Source organism: Prosopis cineraria, unplaced genomic scaffold, assembly GCF_029017545.1.
Source record: "Prosopis cineraria cultivar Desert tree isolate PC_DT_omini unplaced genomic scaffold, ASM2901754v1 PC5, whole genome shotgun sequence".
Classification (NCBI taxonomy): domain Eukaryota; kingdom Viridiplantae; phylum Streptophyta; class Magnoliopsida; order Fabales; family Fabaceae; genus Prosopis; species Prosopis cineraria.
In genome coordinates this window covers 2607407-2629066 of record NW_026555336.1, presented here as the reverse complement: position 1 = coordinate 2629066, position 21660 = coordinate 2607407, and the positions used below count along the sequence as shown (strand labels likewise).

The 21660-nt window shown below is 29.8% G+C and overlaps 1 protein-coding gene across 1 annotated transcript; it reads right to left on the bottom strand.

Moving 5' to 3' along the window:
• Positions 1–11152: 11152 nt before the first annotated feature.
• LOC129311088 (CDPK-related kinase 5) lies at positions 11153–16767 on the bottom strand. Its single transcript, XM_054953071.1, has 11 exons — positions 15901–16767; positions 14767–14897; positions 14573–14614; positions 14324–14432; positions 13900–13978; positions 13515–13811; positions 13332–13444; positions 12432–12539; positions 12270–12332; positions 12000–12167; positions 11153–11669 (listed from the first exon to the last, which is right to left on the bottom strand). Exons 1-11 carry the CDS (start codon positions 16495–16497, stop codon positions 11532–11534), a joined length of 1845 nt encoding a protein of 614 aa, XP_054809046.1. The 5' UTR covers positions 16498–16767; the 3' UTR covers positions 11153–11531.
• Between the last annotated feature and the right edge of the window lie 4893 nt (positions 16768–21660).

Genomic DNA, 21660 nt, shown 5'->3' with positions numbered 1-21660 from the left:
TTTATCAAATCCAACAAATAGTTAAATTCTTTAAATATATTTTTATTAAATATAAATTAAAATTAAAATGGGCACTATATCAACCCTCGTTGTTCTGTCCTCGTACATCAAGTGGAGACCAAGCCAACTCGGTAGACAAAATCAAGGTTGGTGGAGAAATTATTTAAAAATTAATAAAAAAATATTAAATCAATTTTATTTTAAAAAAATGTGATTTATCTCCATCTACAATATATTCCCTTAAAAAATAAGCTGACAATAAAAAGTAATTTTTTCCAAATTTCAAACTAATTCAATAATTATGCACTATTTTTACATAATATATCAAGTTTAGAAATCAATTTAAAATCATACATAAAAGCAAAATATTAAGTTCTCTTAAAAATTTTCATGATAATAAAAAATCAATCTGTATTACTTATATAATGTATATAAAAAGAAATCACATTCACTTAATTAATATTCATTAAAAAAATATAATAAAAAATAACATGAGTGTACTCCCTCCGTTTAAAAATATAAGACATTTTTAATTAAATCTTGTCTCTCAATTAAGTAGTTATCAACTTTTTAACCAACCTTATTTTTTTATATTTACCCTTATTAAATACCTTATAATAAATATAAAGTTGCTATCAATAGAGATATTAAAAAAAAAATAATGATTATATGTTAAAAAATTAAAAATATTTTATATTTATAAATATTTGATTTTAAAAAAAATATTTTATATTTTCAGAGAGTGTTTTGAACGGAGGGAGTGCGCGCGCGCGCGTGCGAGAGACTTCAACCTGTCGTCCAACTGACTTGATCCCCGAGGGCAACCCGCGTGACGGGTAGGATCAGGGCAGTGGATTTGTTGAGCGTCCTTAATGATCCATTGGCCCCCACTCCCCCCACCCCACCACCCCCTAAATTATAGGGCTAATCAAATGTTGGGCCCTCAAAATGAAAATATTTGCAGATAAAGCTCAATAAATTTTGAAATTTTTCTGCAGGTCTAAAGGACCTTATTTGTAATTATTTGTCTCTCAGAAATGACTAAGTTATCTCTTTCATAATTCACTACTGCTCAACTACGCTTTTCTCCTCCTCCTCTTCTTCCTTGCATCAAAATTATAAGAAAAAAATTAATCATTTAATTTTTATAATTTTGATTCAATTATAATTCAATCTCTATATTTTGACTCATTATAACTCAGTCCTTAAAATTTTAATTGAATTGTAAATCAGTCTATAAACTTTATCTCTTGTAATTTAATCCCTGAAGTTTTGACCTCTTAAATATTGATCTCTATATTTTAAAAAATAAAATTATAAAAATTAAAAATATTTTAAAATTTATTACTAATATCGTAAATTACTAAATCCTTTTAATATTTATAAATACTATAAATATTTAAAATTTTAAAATATTTTTAATCTTTATAATTTTATTTTTTAAAATATAAAAACTAATATTTAAGAGGTTGAAACTTCAAGAACTAAATTGTAAGAGATAAAGTTTAAGAACTGATTTATAATTGAGTTAAAATTTCAGAGACTGAATTAAAACAAGTTAAATATTAGAGATTAAATTATAATTGAGTTAAAATGATAAGGATTAAATGATTAACTTTTTTTAATTATAATAATCAAGTAGGAGATTATGTTCGGTGCCCCACAGCGAGAAGGAGAGCTTCTGATTACGGAGCGACAGGAAGGCAAAAGAAGAAGAGGACTAGAAGAAACGATCGTGCGTTTGCAAACACCATCGTTATAATTGGGACTTGCTTCTCTTCCTATGCCTTGTTTATAATTTTTGGATCCAGATCATCCTCATCAAGTTCCCCTTGAATCACACCATGCTCAAATCGCAGCTCTCCACCCAGATCTTTGAATTTTCATTTTCCTAGACATGCGATTTGCATCTCAAGACAAAATTCTAACATATTCTTTAGATAAAAACTCACTTCTAGAATAGATTGTAAAATTCTTCCTCTATGATCGTTGAAGGTTATTGTAAATCTGATACAGATTTCGCTCCAGCAAATTTTGCTCCAACAGATATACATGTTCTCGTACAAATGTTATTTACAAAGTTTATGTTGTTATTTATAAAGATTATATTGTACAAATTTTAACTTGTGCAGATGTTTAGGTGTGATGTAAAAATGGATCATATGTTGTATTAATATATAATTTTTTTAGAAAATGTTTCTTTTCTTTTTCTTTTTTTATACACTCACACACCCGTTATAAGTCATGGTCCCAAGAGAAAAATGGTTGATTGCATTTTTTTTTAACTCACGTTTTGGTTAGCTTCTTCTATTAGGAAAAATCACAAATAAATCCCTCCATAATAAAATAATAATAATTTAATCTTACAAAATATAATAATACCTTATAAGTCTCAAAGAATTTAATTGTCGTTAAAGAAAATGGTGAAAGAAAATTATAAGTGCCTAAACTATTTTAATCATTTACTGACACTGCTAAAAAATAGGTAATATATAACAACTTCTATATAATGGTTATTAAAAAAATGTTATATAGAAGAGGCAAAATTGGGGCGCATTTGAATATATAACGGTTAACTAAGATGACTACTTTAATTTTTATAAAATGACAAAAATACCCCTTAATTTACAAATGTGAAGAAAATGATGAAAGAAAATTACAAATGCCTAAACTACATTAATCATTTACTGATAGTGATATTACTAAAAAATATGCAATATATAGCATCCTTTATATAATGGTTATTAAAAATCCGTTATATAGAAGAGGCGAAATTGGATGCATCTAAATATATAACGATTAACTAAGATAAATGTTAAATAGTCTATGGAATTATATAATAATTATTCAAAAAAACTGTTAAATAGACTTTTTTTCTCTTTTTAAAACTTTTCTCCTAAAGTCTATATAATGATTGTTTTAAAACAACCACTATATAGCAATTAGTTTTAGTAAATGTTATATGTTTCCTATAGTTTAAAATATAAACATTTTTCTTTAGCTAACTTTGATTTAAAATATAAGTAATTTAGTATGTGTGAAACAAAATTTTACCATTTTATTCCTTATATTTATTAACCTAGATATTTGTGTAAGTGTATCTCTCACTCATCATGAAGTGCATTAATAATTTGAACTAGGGATAAAAAATAATATATATTTTTATGGGAATAGAGACTTTATTAGTATGCGAATCTTTCCTAAAAGCTTATTATATTTTGAACCAGAGGAAGTAAAATAATTATTTTACAAATTTTTAAAACTTAAGATATATTTAGCGGTTATTTGCAAATAACAACTAAATATTTAGTGGTTATTTTAAAATAATTATTAAAATAACTGCTAAAGAGTGTCATTTAAAAAACTTGTTGATTTCATTTTGCCATTAGAATGTTGCGATTTGGAAAAATTCAAAGACTCTCCTTCTCCCATAATATTTTTCCATTCACTATGAAACTCTCCCATTGTGATCAAAAACCAATTTCTGGCATAACCCAATCGTTTTTCGCCATTGCCATCACCATGCTTTGCCATGGTTTCGTCTCATTTTTTTGAATTTTGGTGTTTGGGAACTCGTTGGCTTTCTTCTTTCGTGTTTTTCAAGTTTTTCTCTATTAGGTTTGTTATTCTCTCCCATCATTTTCTTGAGTTCTGGTAGTTTTGTCTTCTAAGTATAGAGTGTATATGCGACTATTTTTCTTCTGTGATTTCATTGTTGTGCATCTGTTTCTCCTTTTATTTTTTATATTAAAAGTGATATATTTAACTATTTGAAGCCTTGTTTTATTAAATTTTCTTTATATATATGTTGAATTTACTTGCTTTGGACGATGTATAATGTTGGTCAATCTGATAGAACAAATTGCTTTGAATTATAAGGTTTTTAATTGCCTTTTTTTTTTATATTGAGTTGTTCTCTGGATAATTAGTTCTTGGTTTTGGAATAATGTTTATGTTTTTTCTATTTGCCTCAATTTTTTTAAAAAAGGGGTTGCTATTTTTATTTTATTTTCTGAAAATGATACTATAATATTGCTTTGTATTTGTTCTAGAAAACACGGCATTGTTATACAGAAAATTCCGTTTTCTAGCATTATCGATTATGTTGCAATTTTTTTAAATTAGTGTTATACATATATATGAAGTATTTTTTTATTTTAAAATAATATAAAGAGAGGGCATAAAACTTAGGTCATCACGATTTCAACTCATTATGCTGTCAAAGTTTTTTCAAAGTTTAATAGTACATGATTTACATGTTTAATGTGCTAGTGTTTATCCTACAATTAGATTAGGATAATATATGACAACATATGACTCAAATATTGATTATTTCTTGCTTTAAGTGTCCTAATTGACATTGAGTCATTGATTTGGTATAGAGGCTTGATTTGATATCCCAATTCTCTTGGAGTGCAACCGGATAACTGAAAATATATCATGATCATGTCCAATAAATAAGTTAATTAATTTTTCTTTATATGTGTAAATTATTATTTCTTCTTTAGGTTCTTTATACTTTGGCCAATTTTAGTTTTATATGAAAAATTTTTTCTTGTAATTACTCTGTGTACAGAATTTTCTTTTAATAATTTTAAAGTACTTTTAAATAGATTATAGAAGTTATTATAGGTTTGAATAATTTTGATTTCAATTGCATAGAATTCTGGTTAAGATTGGAACTCTGTTGTTGGATTAACATTTTAGGAATGTCTTTTTTTTTTTTTTTGCAAGGGTTGCTTGAAATGCAACCTTCTTTTTTAAAAAAAAAAAAGCACCGAACTATATAACAATTATTTTGAAATAATTGCTATATAATTCAATATATATAATAGTTATTTTGAAATAATACTTATATAATTCACTAAGCAGCCTAAATAACTAAATCTTGGTGCTCGTATTTGGAACATATTATATAACAGTCATTTGTAAATAATCATTATATAAAGGCAAACTATATAATAGTTATATAACTGCTATATAATAGAGAGAAAGAGTGAGAGAGAGAATAACTGCTTTAATAGTTTGAATCAAACTTGTGAATTCCAAAACCAAATGTGTGAACAAAAAAAAATTATTACACTTTACTAATTGAATAAAGATAATGAGAGAAAGTTGTGAATGCTTAAACCACTTTAATCATTTTTTAAACTAGAGTTGTGAATTTAAGAACTAAAGTTGTGAACAAAAAATATTTTGTTACAATTCATTGATTAAAGAAAATTGTGAATGCATAAATTACTTTAGTCATTTACTAAAATAGAATTGTGAATTTTAAAACCAAAGTTGTGATTTGTAAATTGGAAAAAAAAATCTTTTTGCACATTTTTAAATTAAGAAATACTTTTATCATTTCACCGAAAACTTCAACAACAATTAGGTCTCGTAGGACTTGAAAGGTATTTTAACATTTTGAGAGACTAAATTTTTATTTTCATATTTCGAAGGGATTTATTTATCATTCTTCCCTGCTAGGAAAAATGATGATGGACAATTCGCACTTTTTATTTTAAAAGTAATTCTTCCCCATTAAAGTTTTATTGTTTATTGCCTCCCTTATAAAAATACTCTTCTGGTTTTATTTATGATCTATTTATGAGGTAGAGATAAAATATTAATTTCAATTTTATTTATAAGACATTTCATTTTTTTATATTCATCTTTATTTTTTTACCCTTATTAAATACTATGAAAAATTATTAAAAATAAGTTTTTCATCCTTATTAAGGATAGAGGTAGAAAATTATTAAATTTTAAGACAGAGTTAATGAAGTTTAAAGTTTTCCTTAATTCCAATAAAATATATTAAAATTGACTTATAAATAAGACCATAGAGAGTATAAGGCATTCTTTGATAGGTTAGATGTTAAAAAAATATCAGGCATTTTTAAAGTTTCAAGATATAATTAATATTCTTTTTCAAAAGTACCCTTAATAAATAAATTATTTTATATTTATTTTTAAGTAAAACACACTATTAAATAAGGATAATTATAAAAAAATAGTGTTAGTTTTAAGACAATTAACTAATTTATTGATAAGTAGGATTATACACGGGTGAGTACGGGCCACCCGTAGCCTTACCTATTATCTATCCCATTTTTGCTAAATAGGTGGCCACTCACACATACTTGCATATATCTCGTTTGCATCCATTTTAAAACAGTTGCAAGTTTAGCCTGCAGCACCCCCTTTCTTAAAAAAAAAAAAATCAGTCAAAACACATGTTTTTCAACCCATTCTAATTTAACATAAATAGCATCATTCTAAAAGTTTAAACTCATGAATAATACAAACAAGGATTAATAATTTAACAATAAATAAATAACAATCAATAATTCTAATTTTCAAATAGTCTATAAGTGAGATGTAAGAAATTAAAATAAAATAAGTATATACAAGCGAGTATAAGCCACTTGAAACCTTGCAAGCTACCGACCCGTACCCATATTTCTTTCTTCATAAATGGGTATGGATTGACTTGTTTTGCACTGGGTCAGGTGGGTACAGGAGGGTTTGTAAGTGAAATGCACACCTTTATTGGTAGGTAAAATTTAATTAAAAATTTCTTACATTTTTTAATAAAAGAAATATGTCTTTTAACATTTTGAGATTAAGGATGAGATAAATTTTCTTTAAGCTAGTTTTTCCTAAAATCTTGTAATTTTTTTAAAATAAAAACATTAAAACTATCTTTTCATTTTTTAAAGAAGGGATAATCCGCAGAGGGATAAAAGAGTGACAGAGGGAGATTGTTAGGAGAAAAATATATTAAGTGCTTGGGATGGAATATAGGATAATAATTAATTAATATAATTAAAATTTATTTAAGATATTAGAATTATTCATCAGGGATATTTGAACAAGGATTTTATTCATTAGAATTAGGAGTTATTATTTATTTTATTGTTATATTAAATATTACTATTTTTAATATTATATTTAGATTTAGAATTTGGGATTTGAATTTAAGTTATTATTATTTTATTAGTTTTAGGGCTCCATAAATAGTTTAGAGTTTCTCATTTGTATTCTGTTTCTGAACATTATTGAACAAGAGTTTTCAAGAGTTTTGACATTTCTCCTCATTTTTTCTCTTTATCTCTATTCTCTTCTCCCTTTTCCCATTTTACATCAATTTGGTACCACAACCTGATTCCACTTCCCTTTCTCATGCGTGAAATTCACTCTTTCAAATCTTCCCAAAGCTACAAATCATCTCACAAGGCCATCGGGTCTCAAATTTATTCAGAGCAAAAAAAAGAAAAAAAAGAAAAAAAAAGAGCAAAAAAAGAAGAGAAAAAAAAAGGAAAACAAGAGAAAAAAGAATTGTTATGATGCTTAGTTGGAAATATGAGCTACAACATATACACATATTTAGATTATCAGTATGAATATGCTGATCTACCACAATATGCTCAACAATGAAAGGATTATGTTCAATGGTACACATATAATGAATATAAACAATGGCATGCCTATCCGTCTCAAGAAACTTATTGGTAAGAGAGCCAGTGGTATGGTTATAAAAAGCAATAATATGAGTACACAAGCCGTCAATAGTATGAGCATACTTATTGTGACAATTATGAGCATTGCTCTCTCCAATTGAAGTACGCTAATCATAAGTGATATGAATACAAACAGTATGAGCATATTTATTGTGACAATTATGAACGTCGCTTTCTCCAATTGAAGTATGCTAATCATAAGCGATATGAATATGAAGATCAATACTAGCATGAGTACATCGAGCAACAACAATATAAGCATCTTAATAATTATTAACATGATTATGTTTATCAATATGAGGATGGTACCTGTTGCCATTATGAATATGCTGACTTTTAGGATAACATAAACCAAATTTTAGTTAGAGTAGATCACTTTCAGCAAGAATAGAATTGTTATTTTGACAAGCTAAGGAGGGATTGTGGCGAAATTAAGAAGGCAACATATGAGATTAAGAGATTGATCAATCAATTGAGGAAACAAATGAAAAAACAAGCATCAAGCAATCTAATAATGGCAGAAGTTCCTTCCTTGCTAGTAGAAGATTCTTTAGACAATGATCAAGTTGCCTATTATACACCAATACAAGTGGCTCCTTCTCAAATTGTTTCTAGCGAGGATCAATCTCATCATACTATAACTATTCCTAATCTATAGGCTGCATTTCTCAAGATTATTCCATTGCTTAATGCTCAAATCCAACAATACTTTATCTATTGGAAAGGTTTTTTAGAGATTTCACATGATCAAACTACTCACTCTTGCCAAAGTTTGTTCTTTCGCTACCTCATTTGTTAGAAAGGATTTTCAGATCTGCATACATGGATGAAATTTTATCTCGCCCATTCCTCCCTAACTAATTTGTGCATCAATTTTAACTTATTAGGAGACAAGTTCTTCAAGCGGGGGGAGAAACAATGGAATATGGGATAATGGTTAATTAATAGAATTAAAATTTATTTAAAATATTAAGATTATACATTAGGAATATTTGAATAAAGATTTTATTCATTAGAATCAAGAGTTATTATTTATTTTATTGTTATCTTAGATATTAATATTTTTAATATTATATTTAGATTTAGAATTTGAGATTTGAATTTAAGTTATTATTATTTTATTAGTTTTAGAGCTCTATAAATAATCTTAGAATTTCTCATTTGTATTCAATTTTTAAACATTGTTGAACCAGAGCTTTTGAAAGTTTTGACCCTTCCTCTCCTCCTTTCCCTCTATCTCTATTCTCCTCTCCCTTTTCCCGTTTTACATCAACGTGTGTGGTGTAATTAATGTGACATCGGAAGGGAAAGAGGGGCCATTGTCCACTTCATAATTTGTTATAGCTTGTATACTTTTTACGTACGTTGTAAAAACAAAAAAAGTCAATAATTTCAAGCCCCCCACCTCTCTCTTAGGTTCCAATTCTTGCCTCCCAATGTAAATATGTAATCCTGGATTCGTGCCTGTTGCACGGTATATGAGAAACATTGTTTTTAATAGGAGTAGTTTTGCTCGAAAGAACTTCAGGGATTTGTCTTTTTTCTAAACCACAAATGTGAATGGCCATCAGCTGATATGAAGGATATATTAATCACTTTCAGACCCAAATCAAGACCAATTTGTACCCATCAATGTAGTTCAATGTAATTGGATCATTCTCTTGAAGAGACTGGCATTTTTTGCATGAGATGAGAATCTGAGAATCATACGATATAAATGATCGCCAGCTATATGATTCACAACTCTTTCTTTTCTGCTTCTTCACTGGATTATAAATGGCAATCCAGATCAGATCATGAACCTTTCCGCTCAGAAGCAATTCATCATCTGCAATAAATATTCTACTTAGCTTTTAGCAGAACTTCCTTGGCTGCTATTTCGAGAAGGATTACGATGTCGTTTTCTTTTTGTTGTTAATATACTCATCCTCATGAAAGAAAACAGAGGAGGCTAATTAAAGGAGAAAAGGAGAGAGTGGGAACAAGAACAGCGAGGAATGAGTAATGGAAGGTGTTGGGATGTAAATGAGGCACTCACTCGCTCTTCATTATTGTCAGTAGTTCTGCTCTCAGGGCTCCACCACATTCATTGTTGCCTCTTCCATTTTTGGTCAATGCATTTTCCAATTTATATCATATTCCAATTTTTAGAACATCAATTATACTTAAGGATGATAAATTTTGGAAATTTAAACTGATATTTCCTATACTTTCTAATATCCTCAGTCTCAGTACTCATCATTTCAATATCTTCAATATTCAAGTTTGATTTTGAAAAAGTGACACTTGTGAATTCATTAATCACAATCAAAATATTGAATTATTGAGATGTCATGGAATCTTAAAAAATTACTATCCATTAGATTGAAAAAATTCCCAAACAACCTATTTATTGCTAAAAAAAATTAAATTTATTTAATTAAAGATTTAAAATGAATAGCTTCGTTAATTTCTTCACTATCACTATTATTATTATCATCATCAAATTAAAACAATTGGCAATTGGCTCAATCCAAAAATTGATAAACTAATGTTAGACCAACTCAAGATATTTTCTATACATTAACACAAACTCAAATCCAGGATTTTATACTTACAATCATAGTCACTTTTTTTTAGGATGAATGCCTATTTGGTGTTTAGAAGTGATTTTTTTGGCCAAAAATAAATTAGTTTTGTACATAATTATTAATAGTTTTTTTCCCAACTACATACTCCTTTCAGTCTTTATTATAGGACACTTTCAACTGTTTTACATATTTTAAAAAAGTTAATTTTTTTCTTGATATTTAAAAAAGTGATATGTACTTTTAATTTTATCCTTACTTTTAAATAATAATACAACTACATTAAATACCATCACACTAATCAAAAAAGGGTAAAATTGAAAAAAAATGACTTAATCATTAGAAAGTATCCTATATTTTAGATTAAAAATTATTTTTAAAAGTCATCTTATAAATAAGATCGGAGGGAGTAATTATTAATAGTTATTGATTATTGATTTAGTAATGAATACCATAACTCTACATTATTAATTATCTATTCTAAGTTCAAAATTTATAATTGCAGATAAATATAAACTCATTTAAATTTTTTAACTTTTTTCCTGCTGGTATGAAGTTGACAATATTTTAGTTACCGAAAAAAGTTGCATTATTTTGGCATATATTTCTTTTTCAATATATAGTCTAGTGATATAAAATTATTGATATTCTCAATTGTGATTATAGATGAATACTACTATTAACTTATTTAAATTCAAATATAAGTTATGGAATTGATTAATAATATCTTTCTGTACATAGCATCTTCATATTTTAATTTATAAAATAAAAATATAATCACCATAGAACAAGTAAACCTTAAACGAGTTCAATACATTCACAAAAAAGATTGTTTATGAGCCTGAATGCTGCAGCACTTGTATTTCCTTCAAGTATTCTCTACAACATCAAGCCATCCAAATTAACTTTAAATTACTATTTCTAGTGTGATTTTACTTGCTAGTTACAAATTTTAGTGATTTGGCCACGATTAGCAGCTATTCCAAATGTACTGTTTCACTTCAAATGCACCGCTTATCTCATAACAATATCGTTACAGACTAAAAGTGAATACAAAAAAAGGGAGGGAAGAACTCAACAGAAGTAAAAACCTATCTCATTCGACTCCATAATTCTCAATGTGGACAAGAATGACACTCCTCGTCTGTTAATCTCATAACGTGTTAGGGTATCAAGTGTAACCATCTAATAACAATCAGAAAATATTCTCACCTTCAACTCAACACACTACAACTTTACAGTGGAAAACACAAACGCCTGTAGGAGCAGGGCTTTACTCTTACTCCTCTTCCAAGTGCACACAAGATCGACTCTTCTAAGTGAAGTCTCATGATTTAGTCTGAGCCCAACGTAACAGTGGCAAGGATGCTAGTAATGAGAAAGAAGTTCGTTGACCGAAATTGTCTTGGCCAGTATGAACCATCCTGAATCTTCTGTGTCGCCTCCAAATCTTCTATTGAGCCTTTGCAAGACTTCGAGATGGTCCATGCAACAATTTGACAAAGCCAAGGAAGCTTAACTTTCCATCGGTGTGTCTAATCCAATCATGAAGAACGGCATGAACAGGGACAGATGGACCAAGGCCAAGTTCCTGGATAATTTAGTTGAAACCATAAATGAGAAATGTTATCACATAATTGCATCTCAAGCTGGTAAATCTTTGGCAAAGAGATATCTAAACCAAATGATTTCAAGTACTGCTATTGATAATTAAAAAAAAAACCTCAATATGCCAATAGTGCTACAATGTGCAATAGAGTATCCAAGAAATTATACCAGTGATATTGCTAAACCACTGAATTTGGTATTTGTTAGATGTCTTGGCTTGTAAAATCATCCGCGGATGATATTTTTAGTACACAGAATTTATCTGAAATGCATGCAATACAAAAAACCATCCTTTTATTCAGATTAAGCGTACCGAAGCTAGTTCCTCAATGACAATAGCGCGGTTTCCATCTTTTTCAAAAAGTTCATAGGCACAGCGAGCATGTTGCTCCCACCGACCAAGTGCTTCAAGTTGATGAACACTGAGTGCAGCTGCACAGAACTCATCAAAATCCATCCTTCTATATTGCAATGCATTGAGCTGCCATTCAAAATCATCAATATTATAACCAATTACTACTATTAAAGGCACAAGTTGCCTATTGAATCATATACCAAGTCAAAGTCTAGTCCTTGCACTTACTGATGCCAGAAAGTCAGGAATGCGTGACTCTTTCATGGCATCTGTAGCATTTTTCATCATGACCTGGCCAGCTCAAATGTATTAGATGACAAACATCATCTTAACATAGTTTGTCAGAAGAATTGGAAAGAAATTTGTCAGAAGAATTGGAAAGAAACCTACCGCTTTGATATTTTCCAAGCTTATAGTACCATTTTTGTTAGGCTGTAAAAGCGTAAATTGCTCCTTCAAATAAAATAGCTCATCCGCGGTTAATGTCTTAGACAGTGCCTGTCCCAACACCAAAGACTTTGATAAGCTAGTGGAAATATACATGTATAGCGTGTTTAAGCTTTGATATGGAAAAGAAAGTAAAGGCGGGAAGTCAGAAATAAGCACTTAAAAATCAACACTCGGCAGATACAAAATTGTTCAGAAGAGAACTAGAGTAGATGTAAATTTCTTTTTCTTGTCTTCAACTTCAGAATTCCAATAAGCCTTTCATACACATAGTAAATTCAAGCCTTGACAAGAAGGAAACACTGAGTGATAATCAATGGATTTGCCATTCAGATTATTCAAGCAATAATAAACACTTTAAGCCTTATAAACCAGATGTTAATAGTAAAATAAATTTTTGGAAAAGTAGTGTACTCCCTCCTCCACTTAAAAATATAAGGGTATTTTTTTAAGGGTTGGATGTTAAAAAAAAATAAAGCATTTTTAGTGTTTCAAGATGTAATTAATGTATTTTTTCTTTTTCAAAAGTGCACATAATAAATAAATCACTTTATATTTATTTTAAAGTGAAACACCCTATTAAATAGGGGTAAATATGAAAAAATGGCATCAGTTTAAAAACAACTAACTACTTTATTGAAGGGTGAGATTCAATTAAAAATACCTAACATTTTTGAACAAAGGGAGTATCAATTGATATATTCAGAATAATGCTAAAACTAATTGAAGCACATATTCAGCAGAGAAACTCAAGAAGGATAGCATAAATTATTCATAAATGGCTCAATTAATTTGGTATCAAATGTAAGAACTCAAACACAGTTCTACATAAAATATACACACCCTTAAAGCTGCTTTCCGTAGGGATGAGGAACGCATGTATGCCTTCATGAGCTTGAATATTAGAATATCCAAAGGAACTTCTACATCCTCGTAATTTTTAATCCAGGGATGACCTGTAATATACGACAGTGAGTAATAGAACAGAAATAGAAGCAAACTCAGAGCCTCTGATGATAAACTCACTTAATGCCTGCGCAGCAGTCATTCTTTTCCGTGGATCCTTAATCAATAGCCGTTTAACAAAGTCCTTTGCCTCCGCTGATAGAGAAGGCCAAGGAGGTTCATCAAAAGTAGGATCAGCTTTCAATACAGCACGAAAGATTCCAGACTCAGTCCGGGCCCAAAATGGACGGCTTCCACATAAAAGAATATATGCAATCACACCAACACTCCAGACATCAGCCTCTGTGGTGTAAGATCTATGTAGAACTTCAGGAGCCACATAGTATGCACTGCCAACAATATCATTAAGCCTTTCATCTGCAAACACAATGAAAAGTATTAAACCTTAAATAAGTCCAATTTATTACATTACAATGAAAATTACATTACAGCACTCAAAGCATGCCTGGTTTTACAAAATCTGACAACCCAAAGTCTATAGCCTTCAGCTCTGAGTTTTCATCCTTCGATGTAAACAAGAAATTCTGATCCAGAAATTAGCCAAACATATGAGTTAATACTTCATGAGAAATAGAAAACAAAACAAATAAACTAAATCAAACTAAATACGAACAGACCGAGATGTTACTTCAAAGTTTATATATTTTTATGCCCCTCTCCCCCAAGTAAATAAAATTGCAAACATGGAAGCAATCATAGATTCTGAAGACTAACCTTGGTTATTTTTTTTTTTTTTTTTGGGGGGTCATTGCTCTCAGATAAGGAGTTAAGTCCTATATTTATGGTAAAAGTCACTTTTATCTTATCTACCTGATCAGAACTCAATAGTGTAGAAAAATGAAATTGCAAAATTTGAGAATATATTTCACCTCAGGCTTAAGATCGCGATGCACAACACCCTGTAAATGGCAGAATGCAACAACATTAAGTATTTGTATCATTACAGCTTTTGCATCATCCTCTGAGTATTTCCCACCCCTGCAAGAGGAAGCAGATGTCATATAGACGCTAGAAACAATACGATTTCTTTCAATCATTTCTGCTTTTATCCACTCTGGATACTGCTCTATCAGTATCCAAATTTAACACAAATGTACACCTATTGCCAAAATATATACCTTGATAGTATTCTGTCCAACAGCTCCCCTCCTTCACACAACCTGAGACATGAGAATTTCATCATAAGTGATCACCAATTCTTTGTAGTCACCGAAGTCATGAAAGAAAGAGGATCAGAAAACAGTTTCATTTCAAACAGCCACAGTGGATGACCGGTAGCTTGTAAATGAAAGAAACCAGAACTAGAGCTTACTCCATGACTATATAGACATTATCCTGGTCTTCGCATGCATCATAGAATTGTACCAGATTCTTGTGTCCTGTTAAAGCTCTCAATATTTTTACTTCTCTTCTCACATCCTCAATAGCAATGGCAGTGGTCATCTGAAATCAAAGATGAAAATTAAAAAGTGACGAACATATAAATTACATAAATTTAAACACACAAACACACACGTCCACACACCCACCCACACAAGTACAAACACAATATCGTACACACATATGAGCATTGACAGTGAATGATGTGAGCTCAATCACTTGCTTTACTTTCAACAAAGACAAGATTTAAGCATGAAGATGCAAGAAACGTTGAGATTTATAATTACAAGTCACATAAACGGTATGGACAGCCATGCTAAACAAATTCTGTCGCTGACAATCGAAGTCATGCTATTGTAAACAAGGTGCTCATCAGAAAAAGTTGAAACTATGATCAAAATTTTGAAATAAGAACGTCGCTTGACAGCAACTGCTATAAAACTATTGAACCAAACTGCGTTAGAAGCAATGAAAACTAATTCAAGTGAATGCTTGTGCCAGAAATCAGGAAATTGATCATCAATAATTGAAACTTATCATATTATTTTGCTCAATATTTTACGAGTTTCTATTTATTTGGACAGCATAATTCAGGATCTTTTTAATAGATGACTCCTAAGTCTCATGGCTACGATTTTAACTGTTTTGTTAAACTGTGACCAAAAAGTCATGTATGACCACCATAATTGGAAAGCCTAATACATTAGGCCAATCAACGATAAAATAGCAAGCCGAAGGCAGCCACTGTTCATCCACCAAGATAACTGATTATAAGCTTGTGTGGTGGGTGGCATGATGCAGCTTCCGTTCCACTTAACCGGAACCATACAGTGAAAGAATAATTCTTCTGACGACAAGAAAGTTATTAGGAACAAACAAAATTAAGAAAAATTAATCACTAGTTTTCAATCGATACAGAATCTAGTTTCTATTCCACAAGATTTCAGGGATTAAACTCAATTCCGGCCGGCTGGGTAAGACAAGCGAGCATTGAATCGCCCTATAAAAAGTGGAAATAATTTCTAATAGCAACTTGTAGGAAACTAATATGCATGTTCCTGCAAACCTTTGCTTTCGGAATGACTTTCACAGCCACCTGCTGCCCCTTGAGCTCGCCCTTCTTAAACTTGGCAGCACAAGTGTACCCAAAGTGCCCTCTCCCAACCTCATCTCCTAATTCATACTTGCTCCCGAAATGCTTTGAGAATCCAAAACTCTTGTCAAGCCCAGCAACCACCTCTGCTTCGCTCCCTTCTGGTATTGTCGCCTCATTCGGCTTCACCGACCCATGCCGCCTGGCCAACACAGCTTTTATGTGCTTCGCTGGGGACGGTGGTGGGAACGGGCGCTTGAAGAACCTTCTCGGCGTGGAGTTCAAGCTCCCATTCGCCGGAGATCTCGCCGGAGACTTCTTCGAGAACAAATAGTGGGCCGGACTTGGGCTGTAAAACGGAAAAAAGGGCGATTTTTTACCACTCTCTGCCTCTTTCTTCTCCTTGCTAGGGTTTTCTCCGTTCACAGTGCTCGAATGAGGTTGAGGACAGTCATTAACAGGCAGAGAGTCATCTCTAGGGGGTACATGGTCATTCCTGGGCGATTCAGTTTCGGATTTGGGAGACGTGGGTGTGAGATTCGCTGAGGGCTTTGAAGTACAGAGACCCATTCGTTGCTCCTCACAACAAACACACAACGCAGAGACACAAATTCCAGCTCAAAGCATTATACATACACATAAACAATCACATTTAATTGAACATCGAAAACTTCAAACTCTGAACGAGATTCGAAATCCTGAGAGCTCACAAAGTGAAATTGAAATCTGAGGCGTGTAGAGGAACGAAGGTTCGTTTCTTGATAATGGAGAGTGTGTTGAAGAACGGTGGAGAAGAAAGAGAGAGGGATCCATAGAAAGTGATGAAAAGGAAACGACGAGAGGTTCGCTTTTTGTTGCACAGAACAACTAAAATTAAATACAATTTATTTTTAATTTGATTGTGATTAATGATTTGTGTGGGTTTTGGTTGGAAAGAAAGGGCAATTGTGGGCCATGAGGTGGTCCAGTTCGTACAGTTGAATTTCCACGTGGAAAGCAAAGAGTGGGCCTTCCAATTTTGAAATTAAAAAAAATTAGGTTTGTAAATTACTAAATTAACAAGGGTTACCAAACTTTTGTTTTGGAGTGCGTCATTGGATTTTGTATTTTACCTGAAATTTAAAATTTGTAGGTTTTAAGTAACATTTAACCAACGGTATGGTTAAGTAAGGAAGGTGAGGTAGTTTGTTTTTTTGTGTATATTACCAAAGAGAGGAGGGCTGGTAATGGTCACATAGCGGGTGATGTTTTATAACTCAATAAGGTTAAAACAAGATGTTTTGAAGTCATTAAATAAAAAAAAGAAATAATTGTTGGCATTAAAATCCATTTAAGGAAAAAGGTTTTATAAAAATCCCTTACTCCTTTTAAAAAATATAAGACATTTTAATTGAGCTACACTATCAATAAATTAGCTTATTATATTTATGTTGATATCATTTTTTTATATTTATTCTTATTTAATATAATATCTCACTTAAAGGTAAAAAGTTTAGTGATTATTTTTAAAAAACTCATTAATTACCTTTTTTGCCGACCATTAATTACTTATTAAAAAACTAAAATTTCAATATTTTTTAATATCTAATCTTTAAAAATAATACCATATATTTTATGACGGAGAGTATTATCCTCATAAGGTAGGGGTGTCCTTAACTTGTGGCTGCAATGTGTACAAAAGTCAAAACCCCACCGATTATGTGCCTTGCATGTTTGGCAAGTCATATGACTATAATATATAATATAATATGCACCAAGTTGCTTAATTTTTAATATTAGAGATATTTTAGCATACCTGGTCGAAATCAATTTCCATATGTTATTCTATTATACAAAATGGAGAATAAACTATTGCTATAATTTTTTATTGATTTGGTTCTTAATTTAACGTTTGATGTTTAATTTATTATTTTATATTTTATGAGAATTTTTCACAAATTTTAAATTTTCTTGTTTTATTGATAATTATGGGGAAGAAACTTTGCAAGCTTTTATAGCAACTTTATTTGTTAATAGTATACTAGGCTCGTAAGAGAAAATATAAAGTAAAGAAAATAAGAGAAGAAAAAGTGAAGAGAAGATACAAGTAAAGGATATAATTTTCCTCCATTGTACTTAGGTGAGTAAGAAAAAATAGAAAGGAAAAAAATTATTAATTTTATATAAATAAAAATAATCTTATTAATTATAAAAATATTTATATATGATAAAATTTAATATTTTCACAAATTATTTTATTCAATAATGACAAAAAATTATTTTATTCAATTTATAATTTTACTTATTAAATTATTAAATATATAATAATATTAAAATGTTGAAAATATAACCAAATATAAGAAATTCAACTAAAAATTTAGAATTAACATTTGTCTAATTAATCTAAAAATTAAATATACTACTTGTTTAACAAAAATTTATGATCAAAATGTAACTATACTACAAATATAAAATTTTAAGATTGATGGGTAAATTTAAAAATAAAATTTTTTCTTTAAAATTTTTCTATATTTAAAGAAAAAAGTTGGAGATAAGAACATGTAGAGCTTACATGTTATTTTTCCTCTACTTTTCTCTTCCTTTTACTTTTCTCTTTATAGTCAAGTAGGGGAAAATATTATTTCTTCTCACTTTTCTCTCATGCCAAACATAAGGTAAGTGAAAAACTGAAAATTGGGAAATAATGCAACATTTTCGCAAATTAAACTACTCTCCCTTAGTGGTTGTCTTAATCCTTCAATATTCTATATATGCATGTAATTCCAAAAAAAAAATTATATTAAATTTTTTAATTAAAAATAAAATATAAGGTGCTAACTTGTATTAAACACGCAATATAATTAATTATAAAAAAAGAAAAAATGAAAGGAAAAAAGATGAAGATAAATTATCAAATGACAGATTAATTGAACTCTTATAATACCATATTATTCTAAAGCTCATGAGTGAAAAGAATCCGGCCCCCTCTAATTATTTTGTCTCCGATAATCATAAGTATTTTATTACATTAAAAGAGTTTGAACTCTTGAGCTTTACCTACATTCCATCTCATTTTTTTTATCACCTAAACTACTCTTATATGGCCAAATCAAACTTTTTTTTAAATATTATACGTCGTTATATATTAGAACTTTAATTTTTGGCAATTTTTCAGGGTTATTGTTTGCCATAATTGATCTTCAAATCTAAAAAATTATTAATTTAATAAAAATAAAAAACATAGGAGATGTTTGAGATGAGAAAAATGAACAAAACAAAAGAAATTAGTTCTTGTTTACTTCAATGTTGATATCATTTGATAAATATCCTCTATTTATCGGTGAAATGTTCCTAAATTTAATCCAATAGTTTTTTTTTAGCCGGGAAAAATTCAATCCAATAGTTATATCTTAGAAAAAAAACATAAATCTACAAAATATACATAAAGGAGTTTAATTCATATGTATATTAATCATAAACTACTACATAATATAAAATATTTGATGGGTCAATATTTGACAATCATGATTCTAAACGTTGAATAAGGGGAGGCGAAAAACAGGCAAACATATATTTAATGGTTTATTACTTAATTGTTATATATATGTATAAAAATATATAACGGTTTTTTAGTAAAACATCAAACTTATAGTTTCAGGAAAATTTTAATCTTAAGTTTGATAGTTTAAAGTGTTAACCATCAAGTAAATCATTCACATATATGACAATTAAAAGCTTAATCATCAAACTTAAGCCTTTATAATTCAAAATCTCAATCTGGCCTCTTTAGTTTCATGAACATAACCCTCCCAAAGCCCTACGATTTCTTCTCCTTAGCCATTCTCCCCCCAAAATCAAACCAATCTACACAATCCTTAGAGCCATTATCCCAAAGATTCAATTTCTTCCAGCTTAGCTTCGAATTCCACCGAGTGATTGAGCCACAAACGAGCCCCTTCTTGCCTACGGTCTCTCCCCTATTTTTGCAAATGCTATAAAATCCCCAAGCTCCCCAAATGCCATTCTCATCCATCAATACTTGATTTTTGACCAAACACATCCATTTTCTTTGGGTATCAACGGCGTGGATGATGTATGTGCTTCAGTTTGTGAAGTTCAAGTGCTTAAAAAATCTCTCAAGTGCGTTCTTGTTTAATGGGTTATCGTCCTTCTCCTTCCTTCTTTATTTTTCCAATGTAGTGTAAAATTTTATTCTTCATTTTCATCCTCTTCGTCTTCCTCTTTCAATGTGTATATTGTTGAATTTTTTTAGTGTGACAATGTATTTCTGATCAATTGTTGATTTTTTTCAAGTAAGTTATCTTACTTGACTTTAGTTTAGTATTTTTTTGTCATTTATGGCGATAGTGATTTTTCTCTTCTGGATTTTTCTTCAATTTGTGTGGCTAAAGATTGAAATTGGTTTGGTTGGAGTTATATTATGTTGAATTGGTAATTTATGTTGTTTAGAATTAACTTGTTGCATTAACTATAGTTTTATGAAATCAGATTTGAATTTGTGTAGGTTGTTAAATTAGCTATTGTATTGTTAAAATGTTTGTTATGAATTGATTTGGTTGCTATTATGGTTGAGTTGGGTTGAAAAGAGGGAAAAATGCTTGAAAAACTTTGTTGAACCCTGATTTTAATGATTATAAAATAAGAGAAGTTTGTATTTAACAAGTTTAATAATAAAGAAATAATAGCTTGTAAGAAAATTGGTTATCTTTGATTTAAGTTTTTATATCTCGCTTCTTATTCCTTATTCCCAAATATGTGTCTTATTCCTAAATAGCCAAGTAGCACATGGGCTTTCCCTAAACCCATTCATATTGTGTTTCTCTCCAAAGATTAAGTATTTAACTTGATCTTAATCCTTTTAGGACCTCTTGTATTTCTTGGAAGGTGTCTCAAGTGAACTTTGCGTCAAAAATTCAAAATTTGAGAGCCTTTATCGTTTTTCAATCAATGATCCTCATTCCAGAATAGCTTCTTTATTCTGGAATAGCATATTCCTGAGTGAACTCTCTTATTTTTAAGTATCAACTCTCATGTCTATTTAAATACAACTTAATTGGGAATAGTTATTCTTATTTCAAAATAGTATTCTGTTCTTCAAAGCTTATTCGTTTTGTGTCCTTCTAAATTCTCTTATTCAAGAGTAAGTTATTCAAGAATAGACTATTTGGGAATAGCACTCCTCATTCCCAAATAATGATTTTCAAATCAATGCTTACGTAACTCTATTTTGATATAAAAGTCTTACTTCGAATTTGTCTAATCTTTCTTACATATCGGCTTCTACTCTATTTCGAAATAAGTCATTATTTTGTCATATGCCTAACATGTTGTGTTAACATGTTTCTAGGTTCATTTGAACTTAGCTCGATTTTATTCAAAAAATATTTATTCCCAAATAGCTTCATTCTTCTAAAAGAACCTCTCACTTACCTTGTTAGAACATTTAATTAAAAGAGCTATTATTTTTCTTACTTGTTGAAACAAAGAAAGCTTCACCGAAAAGTACTATTTCATTAAGTTAGTTCAGCGATTGCTCAAATAATTTAGAGAAAAGAAGACGATGACTCTAGCGGCTATATTTATGAGTGTAACGGATCTTTTACGAACTCTAACTATAAAATACAAGCATTTATAAAGACAATGGATAGATGAACGAACACAAACAAACTCAAGTCATTCATATTTATTAATTACCAACTTTTTGAATTTATATTTATTATGATTGAGCTTCAT